The sequence below is a fragment of the Cololabis saira genome, chromosome 4, assembly GCF_033807715.1.
Source record: "Cololabis saira isolate AMF1-May2022 chromosome 4, fColSai1.1, whole genome shotgun sequence".
Lineage (NCBI taxonomy): Eukaryota > Metazoa > Chordata > Actinopteri > Beloniformes > Belonidae > Cololabis > Cololabis saira.
Window position 1 is genome coordinate 24,096,364 of NC_084590.1, and position 12,473 is coordinate 24,108,836.

A 12,473-nucleotide genomic window follows, 5' to 3' on the forward strand; every position below is an offset into this window, starting at 1 on the left:
CGAGGGTGAATGATGTCCTGCTGCACTATATATGACAATTGCACAGAAATATATACAGTTTGATAACCTAAAAATCCATATTTTGAAACATTAAAGTACCACAACAACAAAAGCAGCACCAGCAATAAAAAACCATATTCGCTTTTCTTTCTTTTCTCTTTTCAAAGACACAAACATGATGAATTATTATGTGGCTCCATAGTGTTCCCCAGATTGTGTTAGTAGAAAAGAGTGTGTTGCAGTAAAATAAAGGCTGACTGTAGAGGCTAATTATTTTTTTCAAATAATTTCATACAAATTTGCAAGCCTTCACATCACGATCCCACCACTCCCTTGCTCAGACTTTGCGATTCACACACACCTCAATGCTAAAGAAGCAACTACTGCATCATAAAAAGCTAGTTTTATTAAAGTTGTCTCTCCTTATTTCTGTACTCATTCTACTTTCTCACAAACTGACTGAGCACTGCAGAAAAATAATGAAAATCTAACTCCACGTTTGTTTTGTATGACATAATGATGAATGAAGACTGCGGGTAGATAAGAACCAACTGCTGAGATGCGTTTACATTACGATTTACAGAGGAAGGTGTTGGACTGTCCAGATGTTGACAAGTACAACAGGCCTGGTCCTAATACAAACTGGCCACAACTTTTAAGGATAAACCAAAACGTTTTACACGTGTGCAGACTTTTGGTGTGTTCATGTGTCTGAATGAATCAAAACACGTTAGTATTTTTACTGCCCTTAATTTCTGTTGAAAACTTACCTCTGTATATGATACCATGTCCGTTTCCATGACTGTATCCTTTGGTATTTTGTCTTTGTCTGTTTTTAAAGACCTGGCTCTGGGTGTCCGGTCCTCTCTGTCTCTACTGTGTGGAGCGTGTATACCGCTACATAAGGAGCAGTGACCCTGTTACCATAGTGACAGTCATCAGGCACCCTTGTAATGTCATTGAGTTACGTATGCTGAAGAAGGACTTCAGAGCTCGACCTGGACAGGTGAGACAACCAGTTGCTGATCATTTATTTTATTTAGATACAATGAAATAAATGTTACTTTGCAAGTGTTCGGAAAAAAGAAAAACAAAATTCCACTGCATTAACTATTTACTGCACTACAAAGTGCTATATTCCTTTTCCCTTTTTTCCTTTCTCTACATTACACTGCCGTCTCTCTATCACCGCCTACTCTTCTCTTCTTTCTAGTACGTTGTTCTTAACTGTCCAGGTGTGTCTTCGTTTGAGAATCATCCCTTCACACTGACAGAGGTAAGATAAACTCTCAACTCATTCCCCAGTTATGACACAATTCAACCACAGACACACACACACACACACACACACACACACACACACACACACACACACACACACACACACACACACACACACACACACTGATTCTGGTTTTCACAGATACTTAATCTTTCTCTCTTATTCCAAAGAAGAACATGCACTTCTGTCTCACTCAACATCCCGCCCCCTACCTTGCTGATTTGCTGTGGATTGACAGCTGGCTTGTCCAGTCATGCGATCTTTAAAATCGTTTATTAATCTTTTCAGATTAAGTTCAGACTGAATAAGATAAAAGAATAACTTTCTTCTTACACAGCATAAAGGAATGGATTTGCACCTCAAGCATAGACATACACACTCAAACACACATACACACACACACACTGAGACACTCACAGTTACTGTGTGTATGTCCATGCCTGGTGTGTTGTGAGGTTTTGAAGAGGGGGGCAGAAAATCACACTTGACAGAGAGCAGACAGACCCCTGAGGTTAGTAATGATGTCTGCCAACAGGAAGGCTCTGTGTATGTGTGTGTGTGTGTGTGTGTATGTGTGTGTGTGTCCACCTTTGTGTGTGCATGTACATTATTAGATTTAATGGAAAGACCTGCTATTATGTAGTATATATACATTCTGGGTTGTGTGTTTGTGTGCATACCTAATCCTTTTGTGCTAGCTGCATATTTTTGTGGTTGCATGTTCTCTTGTACTTTCCAACAATTGATAGTGATTTTGTGTGGTTTCATTGTGACTTTCTAACTCTTTACAGTGCCCCACAGCGAACAAGGCAACCTTTGGCATCCATTTGAGAATTGTGGGAGATTGGACTGGTAAGTTCACTCATGGGGAATACACGCACACACGCACGCACGCACGCACGCACGCACGCACGCACGCACGCACGCACGCACGCACGCACGCACGCACGCACGCACGCACGCACGCACGCACGCGCACGCACACACACGGGGGTGCATTCCCCACATTATCCACACATTAAAATGTCCCTCTGGGGCATACATCACTTTCCGTCATTATCTTATTATCTCTTTAAATTGTGTTAGTGTTTTTTTTTTTTTTTTGGGTTCCCACAGTGCTGCACATGTGTCAGCATGATATGGGTTTTGTTTTATGGCAAATTCGCAAGAAGATTTTAACTCTAAAAGGATTTGCAGGGTGTTGTGTGATGCTCAGCTTCTCCCCTGACAAAAGGAGGGATAGGGTTCTCTGGTGAAGTAAAAGATGTTTATCTTGTGTTGATTAAAAACTAGCCTCTTACAGTTCAGTGCAAAATGAACAAAAGTGATGTTTTCATATGCTGCTGTCCACAGCTGCGGTTTTACATATCAATAAAATGTTTATGCATCAATGTCTATGGTGATACAGTGCTGTGAGAAAATTGTGACTTTAGAATGACTAAATTTTGTTTCACTTGATTTAGGCAAGGCAAGTTTATTTATAAACCACAATTCAACAACAAGGTTATTCAAAGTGCTTTACATTGACACATCACAATAATAAAAAGTATGATTTCAAATGTAAATAAAAAGAAAGAACTTAAAATCAGTTGTTAAAATATAATCACGTTTTGAAACTCAAGCTTAAAAGTAACAGATTTTGACCTTTATTCAAATGCACCCATGAACAGGTGTTTCTTCAACCTGGAATTAAATAAACTGAGTGTTTCAGCTGATTTAAGGCTTTCTGGGAGTTTGTTTCAGACATGTGGAACATAGAAGTTGAACGCACCTTCTCCATGTCTGCTTCTGACTCTGGGAACTGATCCAGATGACCTGAGGGGACTGGAAGGTTCATACTGGGTCATGAGGTCCCTGATGTAATTTGGTCCTGGACCATTCAGAGCTTTATAGACCAGCATCAGAACTTTAAAGTCTATCCTCTTTAAGGGACAGTCAGTCAGTGTAAAGACCTCAGAGCTGGACTGATGTGGTCCACTTTTTTGTTCTTAGTGAGGACTGGAGCAGCAGAGTTCTGAATGATCTGCAGTTGTCTCACTGATTTTTTAGGTAGAACTGTAAAGATGCTGTTACAATAATCAAACCTTGTAAAGATGGATGCATGGACTTGTGTTTCTAGGTCCGACTGAGACAACTAGATCTTTTAACTTTGATGTATTCTTAAAGGTGATAGCAGACTGACTTTGCCTTAATGTGTTTTTCCAAATTTAGGTCTGTGTTCATCACTACACTCCAGATTTCTGGCTTGGTTGGTGGTTTTTAGGTGTATAGATTGAAGCTCTGTGGTGACCTGTAATCATTTCTCTTTGGCTCCAAAGACAGTTATCTCAGTTTTGTTCTTGTTTAGCGGGAGAAAGTTGTGGCACATCCAGTCATTAATCTCCTCAATGCATTTACCAAGAGCCTCCTTCGGTCCCCTGGTGACATTGTAATATGTATATAAGAGTGTCATCTGCATAGCTATGGTAGTTTATTTTGTTGTCCTTTATAATCTGCTAGTGGGAGCATGTAGATGTTAAACAGAGGTCCCAGGATGGAACCTTGGGGAACTCTGCTCAGATGTCAAATAACCTATTGACACAAAGTACTTCCTGTTCTCTAAGTATGTTTGAACCAGTTTAGTTAAGTTAATTTCAATTCAATTAAATTCAAAATACTTTATTAATCGCCTAAGGGAAACCGATTCCGGAAAGACACGCCAAGTTCTCCTTTTATTTGAGTAATATATTGTGGTTAACTGTATCAAATGCTAGATCATGCTCCACTCAGTGTTAACTTAAATTTCGGTCAACAAAAGCAACAAAGGACTTACTGTAAATATTTTTCTAATAAGTGAAGGATTTTTAATTCATACTTATTTCTCATATTATCATATTATAACATATCATATTATTTCTTGTTAGGTGATCAATTGTCCAGTCTACTGACACATTATTTTGAACCTGGAGACAAGCCACACATGCTGCTAGCCCGTCAACTGGGGGCAGCAAATTAGCAGGGCTATACTTAGAATTAGATCGGATACTGGAGATATACTCGCTCACCCAAAATCAATAAATATCCCGACTTATTGCTGTTGGTTTAACACTATTTAATCTCCTATTTTTGAAAAGGTCTTAAAGAGACACCCAGTCAACATGATGTAGCTTAGTTATTTTTTTTTTTCCCTGCTTTATCTCTACATAACCCGGGAGAGCATGCATTTTTACGTATTGATGTCTGTTGCTTTGTTTGTGTGTGTGTGTGTGTGTGTGTGTGTGTGTGTGTGTGTGTGTGTGTGTGTGTGTGTGTGTGTGTGTGTGTGTGTGTGTGTGTGTGTGTGTGTGTGTGTGTGTGTGTGTGTGTGTGTGTCTGTGTGTGTGCATTGTTTAATTGTTCTGGTAGAGCCCTCCATTTTACATGAGTGCAAACATGTACATAACAAAAAGACCTTCTGATTCACATTACTGAGCATTTAGGATTACTTTTTATACTAAAAAGCTGTAAAAATGGACTCATAACACAAATCTTGTCCTTTTTTTCCCACATTTAAAATGTGATTTCTTAAATACATAAACCCTTGTGTGTGCATGTTTTGGAGAAAAGTGACCTACTTTGAAAGGAAGCTGCAGGCTTTGGGAGCTCGTTCGTTCATCTGCACTGGCTACTGTATGTTGCTCACAGCCTCTGCAAATACAGGAAGGGGAAGTGGGTTTGTTTGTGTTGGCTCCTTAATCTGCCATGATGACCTATTGTAAGGAAATGGATTGTATTAAACTGAAATGCATAGAAAACAGTGTAATTAGCTCTCCTCCTCCTCTTTTCTACTTTCTTCAGAGCGCTTCACACAGCTGCTACTTCCTTCTCCAAGGAAACACTTAGAAGTCCTCCCCATGGTCCAGCAGAGGAGATATCCTAAGTAGGTTCCTGTGGGTGTCTGCAACTGTGTGAGTGCGATGGCTGACGCGATGGCTCTTGACAGCTCGGGATCACTAAGAGGTCAGAGGTTTATGACCTGCTGGCCAGTGACTATGTGCTCTTCCTGCTCTGCTTTTGAGAATGGCAGAGAGGGTGACGGACGGAGATTTATTTCTTTTGTCACAGTAAACTTGAGCCCAGCATGCCCTCTAAAACCTGATGACAATAAAGACTAATTCTAATTCCAATGATGGAGCTGTACTGCAGTCCCCTCCATAGCTCCGAGCTGCAAAACACCACATTACATATGCAGTGATCAAAATGTATTAAAAAAAAAAATATATATATAACACGACTCATTTAAAATACAGCTAAACATAAAATCCCATTTCTGAAAACACTGCTATAGTATTTTGCTATTCTCTTTCTATTTTTTTTCTTATGCTGACTGTAATGTTTTCAGTTGTGTAGGAGCTATTTGTCATTTTTGTATTATTTAATCATTTATTATTTAGTTAGTTTTTTGTGGTTTAGTTTTGGGAATACACTTTTAATTTGTTTATGATATTTAGTATTGATTAAGTTTATTTTGTTACTTAACCATGTTTTATTTTGAAGGTACTGGGTAGCTGGAGCGCACCAGGTGAGATTACTTATATGGGTTGGCAGACACAGGTGAGCCAGGCACCTGGGAGGGCAGATGGTTTTTTACCAGGGCAAGAGAGGCGTCAGAGATCTTTGTTCGTTTGTTTGCCAGGAAAATAAACCATTGGAAACTATATTTTTTTCCTGGACAATGGACTTTCTGTATCCTGCGTAAATCCACTCCCTAGGTGTCTCAGTGGCCGTTTGATTATTATAGTTTGATACTTTGAGTTGAATATTTTGATTTATTTATTTATTTTGTTATAATTCACCTGGAGGACAAATAGCCACTACAAGTTGTATGTTTGTTTTTGCAGCGTAATTGTGTTTGTTGTTGTCCACTGTGTTGTACATTGCATCTGCGTACACTATAATAAGTTTATAAGGAGCACTGCATTGTTAGTAATTATTTTCTTTTTTGAATGTTAAGCATAGTACTATCAGAGCATTCCTTCTGAAGTTGGAGAAATATTCAGTTTGACTACTCTGACTCTTTTTCTATCAGTGCGGTTCTTTGTGTGGTCAGATACACAGGCCTCTCGCAACTTTGGGGTTTCTAGATTACACTGCTATTCAATTCAATGCAATTCAATTCAATTCAATTCAATTTGTTCGTTCGTTCATTCGTTTTGTTTATTTCGAACATGTATAAAAAACAAGAAAAAAGATAAGAAAACAAATACAGGTGGGCATTCCACCACATAAAGAAAAAAAACGAAACATCAAAACACATATTTCAGTTACATGTTCGAAAAGGAGTGGGGGGAAGTATAAACGTATTTAATCCCACCCCCTTTCCACAACTAAACATACATTATTCAATTCAATTCAATTCAATTTTATTAATATGGTGTCTATTAGGGCTGCAACGATTCGTCAACGTTGTCGACAAAAATCGATAATCAAAATTGTCAACAATGAATTCCATTGTCGACAATTGTCGCCAGACGTGTTTTTCCAACGGAGTGAGGCGTCTCACTTCAATACAATCTCTGCTGAGTCGTCATGCACGACTGCGTCTCAGTGCAGCTGCAGGTAATACAACTTAAAAAGTTTGGGAGTTTGGGAGCATTTTAGCCTCGACATGGTGAATAAAAAGATTACTTGCAAGGTTTGCAAAGCCGACGTTGCTTTTCACCGGAGCACGTCGGTAATGCATTTGAAGAGAAAGCCTGCGGAGTGCTGAACGAAACAGACTCGCCTTGGTAAGATATTAAGCGTATTTTGGCTTTAACGTTATGCCTGACAAAGTATTAAATTAAGTCAGATATTTGGAGAAACTGCGTTTAGTGTCTGTGGCGCATTTTGGAAGAGAGACGCACGGGACCGCAGTCGGTCAGCAGCTTCTCTCCCTCCACGTAATGGCCAAGCGATTCATTTGTTAAATTAATTCGTTTCATTCTAAACTTTGTTTATTTTATGTTATTTATTTGTATTATTTGAGCCACTCACAGCCTACTCTCGTTATAACCTCAGTCACATAATTGATGCAGCGCGAAAGGCGAAAAAAGGCTTGTGCGCTGATGACAATTGATGGATTTGCAACTTTCAGTCAGGTGCTTATGAACTTTCAATTATTCATCAAGCTCCACAATGATCATGTTAACATTAAATCAGATAGATTTGTCTGGACTTTTCTCTTGCGGGACGGGAGAAGACACTAAATCAATGCATCTTTATTGTGCGCCGTGCGGGCATGAATTCATGAGTTTTGCGGGAGGGGCAGGAGTGTAACACACACGTTGCGGTGTAATCAGCCCCCGGGTCTGGCACTCAGAAGGCGCGCCGATTTTTTCCAGTGGCCAGTCGCGGTACTGCAACAAAAAATCCCATGGGGCCCAGAAAGCTTTTTTCCCATAGACCGCAATAGTAAAAGAGAAGCCTCTAAAACTGTTCACAGGAACCTCCAGCTGTAATCACCGGCAATTACTAATCTTTGTATTCTATATTTTTAAGTCATGGACTTTATATCTGTCAAAAAGGTTTTATAACGGCCAGAAAAGTCAAAGAAAAGTCTCTTTCTGGGCGTGACGTCACGGCTGACGTCACAGCCGTGTCCGTGCATTCCATGGATGTATTATATTAATATATATTATATAATTATATTAATACATTAATACTATATGTAATAATATACATTAATTAATATATTATATTAATACATATTATATTAATACTCGCGCCATTGCCCCGGGGCATGATGGGAGGCCCCAGAGCATCATGGGAGGTGACTCAACTGCGCATGCTCTATGGGCCAGTGTATGCGGAAGTAAACCTGGAAGTCAGAGATTTTTTCGGCGTATGCGCTGGCTGAGCAGAATGCATTGAAATGAATGGGCGGCCATTTTTGATATCCCATCCAGTTAATATTATAGATCCATGGCGGTAATGGTCAGAAATGCAGCGGGAGCAGGATGAAGAAAACAGCCCCGCTATAGCAGGGCTCTAGTACGGACCCCGTCTGGTGACATTTGAAAAAAATAAAATAACTTGAGTTATTAACTTGTGGCCACGAGTTATTAATGCGTGGCCACGAGTTATTAATGCGTGGCCACGCATTATTTTATTTTTTTCAAATGTCACCAGAGGGGCTCCGTACTCTAGTACGCATCTTTCTTGTGTTTATTATCATTTGCCACATAATTAATGCAACCTCATACTAAATTTAAAAAAAAATGACTAATTATCCGATTAGTCGACTAATCGTTTCAATAGTCGGTGACTAGTCGACTAAAATAGTCGTTAGTTGCAGCCCTAGTGTCTATTACGACAGAATTTGTCTTTTGGTGCTTTCCAGAGACCCAGAACATGACCGCCGAGCAATTATTACATAAACATAAACAATGGCAGGTAAAAAACTCCCCTAGTGGGAGAAAAACTTTCATCCAAACAGTCGCAAGAAAAAACTCCCCTTTAGGAGGGAAGAAACCTGGACCAGGACCTGGATCATTACGGGGAACCTCCTGCTGAAGGCAGTGCAGGAAAAGAGAGAATGAAAAACAGAGAAAGGAGAGACACAGGCACAATGGCTAGCTGGTGCACTACAGGGATGGCTATATAATGTAGGTGTAGACGGCAGGCGCTAATGGCGCTTTTGCATTAGTCTCACTTCTCCCCGGTTCTACCCGCTATGGCCCCATTTTGCGCTTTCGCACTAGGGCTGAGACGTGTAGAGCCGCTCCAAGTCGATACTTTTTTCTGTAACCATTTCAGCCAGGTTCTTTGCGGGCTGAGAAGGGACTATTTCTGACGTCACCACCCTCCTCGCCACCGATTGGTCGGGGGGCGGGGACGTCACCACCCTCCGTGCCTCTGATTGGTCGGGGGGCGGGGCCGTCAGACGTTTGAATCAGGAAGCGGGAGTCAGAGCGAGGCGACCAATACATCCATGGAGGCGACTCGCGGCTCGCAGCGATTTTATTATGAAGCGCAAAACGTCTGTTTGGTGATCCAACTCTGAGGTGCAGATGTTCATAAACCTGATGGCTGAGGAGAAAAAATTTAAAAAGGGATGTAGACGGGCTGTTTTACTCTCAGCCGCTCGCGGCTCCAGCTGATTTCTCATCAGCGCGACATGAACAAAGCGGTTGCGCAATCGAGTACGTCACAGCAGCTTCACCCAAACCTGCCCGCTTCTCCCCTGGCAATGCGAAAACACACGGGTGGAAGCGTGCCGTACCGCGCCGAGCGGAGCCGGGCTCAACCGATACTAGTGCAAAAGTGGCATAAGGTGGTCCTGAAGTGGGCTATGTTGTTAAATGATTGTCACAAGAAACTCTATATATCAAAACTACATTGCTAACACGCTCTGCTCCACCTTTATATGCAGCCGCGCTGCTCCCAAACGCATTACATCTCTTTTTACCGTGGTAGAGACCAGGAATCATGCCATGCTTGATCGTGGTAAGGAGCACGCACACTAGTCACACAAACCAGACTTGAAGGGTCAGTTGTGCTTGGGAATGGTACAGATTTCTTAGCGCACCCTTAGATGTCACCAGTGTTTGAGCAGCTGCTGTAGGGATGATGAGTATTTGTGTGTTTGGGGGATTGCTGTCTGTTTGTTGACAGAAAAAACTCACGTACCAACACACAGAGTCTGGTCACAGGCACAGAGATTTCTACTGCAGGACGTTGACTTAGCTTTATGCTTTATGTATATCATTGTAATTTCTGAGTCAACTGCTTCTTTGTTTTGTCTCCATTTAATGATCAGGCTTTATATTGATGGTCCATTTGGAAGTCCGTCAGAGGAAGTCTTCAACTATGATGTCAGTCTGTGCGTTGCTGGAGGAATAGGAGTCACGCCGTTTGCCTGTGTGCTGCGTGCTCTGCTGTGAGTTCTTTTGGAAATTATGTCACATACTGACAGATGATACATTTTGTCAGCAAGTACTTATGTTTGTATGTTTCTGTATTTCTCTTTGTATGCCAAGTGATGACTGGAGGGGTTTCAGGTTGCAGAGGCTGTACTTTGTGTGGGTCTGCAGGGAGCTCCAGTCTTTCTACTGGTTTGCAGATCTTCTGTGTGCCCTGCATCAAAAGGTCAGGATCAAGTCTGGATGCTACTGCTTTCATTTTACATTGTTGCAACATCAACAGTCTGTTCTTCTATCGTTCAGCTGTGAGGATAAGCTCACACAATGTACTTGAAAATGTTCACAGTTCTTGGATTTTTCATACCTTTAGAAAATTGAAGTTGTACCGGTTAAACAACCCGGTTTTACACTTACACAACCTTTTTTTCTGCTCCTATTAAAGAGACATTGTCACACGCTGAATATCCAACTCCAAGTTGTAAATGTGATGTAGAATGGCTATAGATTCATACAATGTACAGATAAAAGGGAAATATGATAGCCCAATGTTTAGGATGTAGTGATATCTAGTGGTGAAAATATAGATTACAATGACACAGTCGTTCATTATTTCAGGCAGTCCTACAAAAAAAAAAAAAATACAATTTTGAATATTATTTTGCAATTTTTTGACTTATTGAATGAACCGTCCATTTTTATGTTTGCCACTTAGCTTTGGCAGGAGAACAGACCCGACTACTTTAATCTGAAGTTATACATCAGTCAGCCAGACAGCCTGCAGGTAAATATGACATTCACACACACACACACACACACACATACACACACACACACACACACACACACACAGTTTTTTTTTATATTAATTTTTCCATTTACTGTAGTTGTCTCATTGTCATTATTTCACATTTCTCCCACTAGAGGGCAGCACAGTACAGGGAGCGCCTAAAGTCTGAGCCGTTCTTCTCAACAGTGATCCAGCTGTTCTCTCTCTGAATTATGAGTTTATTGTGTGAATTTGTATTAGTCTATACACTTCATTTGTAATCCAGTTGTCTTACTCCCAGACTCTAATCATTTTATATTGTGTAAACATATAACATTGAAGTAGCCCAGATATTTCTACTGTTATGCATATAGTTGAAAAGCAGTCTGGTAATCCAGAAGGAAACATTTACATATTGGTAGAAATACACGTAGGGAAGTACGTTCAGCCCTTTTAACTGTTGTGGAGACAGACGGCAGTGAAAACTATTGTCAACTTGTACACTTGTATCACCATGTCGTAACAACTCCTCGTTAGTATAGTGGTGAGTATCCCCGCCTGTCACGCGGGAGACCGGGGTTCGATTCCCCGACGGGGAGAGTTTCACTTTTTTTTTTTTTCTTCACTTTTACAAGTTTCCTATGTGACGCAACAGAGCTACTAAAACTACTTTCATAATTCTGTAACATTTAAATTTTTGTCATTTTTGAGGCTTTCAGCTATTCCTTTGTTCTTTTAAATGGATGAACAGCCTCAGTTTCTTTTGCTTTCTAAGGCAGACCCACCCCCCCCGCAAATGGCACAACATTAGATTACTCTATCGTGGGTTACCTTATACCTTATTGACAGAAAGCTCTTGACCCGTAACAGTCTGTTTACGTTACCTAACCCTCTTTAGTGGCAGGGTTGCTCACATCGCTCACACAGCTGCAATAAAAGGCTTTGTTGTGTGTAAATGGCTTCATGCTGGGTCACACAGCAGTGGGTTTCAGGTCTCAAATTAAAAACACTAGAACAGCTGCTTAAAAGGTGCACGAATTAGTTATAGACACAGTATGTAACTAAGCAATCTTCGCCCCCAAAAAGGAAAGAAAAATGCACAGACAATCAAGTCAGAGAAAAACAAAGTACTTACTAAATATACAGTGTTGTGTTCTGTATGGAAAGTGCTAAACAAAGTGTGATGAATTGAGTCTGATGTAATTTGAAGCACACACAAGTGATGTCGGTTTGCAGGAGAAGGAGGGGGTGGGGGAAAATGCAAACCTTTTTACGTGTACCGACAGAGATTTGAAATGCTAAAATCATGCTCTTGCTACATTAGTGACAATATAAACACGCTTCACGCACCCTAATGAAAATGTCTGTGAAAGCTGCTGTCTTTTGTTGTCCTTTATATTTCTTACAGAGCATGTGTGAGGAACAGTACGGCCCACTCACATCGAGGCTGGTGGTTGGTCGGCCCAGGTGGAAGTTGCTTTTTGATGAGATAGGAAAGAGCAATGAACAGTGGGTAGTGGAGGAATCTCCATGAGAATGTTAATTTACTTTTTTAAAACTAACA

At 40.7% G+C, this 12,473-nt stretch overlaps 1 protein-coding gene and 1 non-coding gene across 3 annotated transcripts in view; both read left to right on the forward strand.

Moving 5' to 3' along the window:
• The window catches only part of LOC133441683 (NADPH oxidase 4), a 28,576-nt gene that overhangs the window by 14,140 nt on the left and 1,963 nt on the right, over positions 1–12,473 (forward strand). For both annotated transcript variants that reach the window (XM_061719230.1, XM_061719229.1), the window contains exons 10-17: positions 842–1,006; positions 1,214–1,276; positions 2,074–2,134; positions 5,099–5,180; positions 10,041–10,160; positions 10,261–10,369; positions 10,856–10,924; positions 12,318–12,418. In XM_061719230.1, coding sequence (XP_061575214.1) covers positions 842–1,006; positions 1,214–1,276; positions 2,074–2,134; positions 5,099–5,180; positions 10,041–10,160; positions 10,261–10,369; positions 10,856–10,924; positions 12,318–12,418 — 770 coding nt within the window. The remainder of the gene's footprint in view (positions 1–841; positions 1,007–1,213; positions 1,277–2,073; positions 2,135–5,098; positions 5,181–10,040; positions 10,161–10,260; positions 10,370–10,855; positions 10,925–12,317; positions 12,419–12,473) is intronic.
• trnad-guc (transfer RNA aspartic acid (anticodon GUC)) lies at positions 11,437–11,508 on the forward strand. The gene has a single exon. It is a non-coding gene; the product is annotated as a tRNA-Asp (tRNA).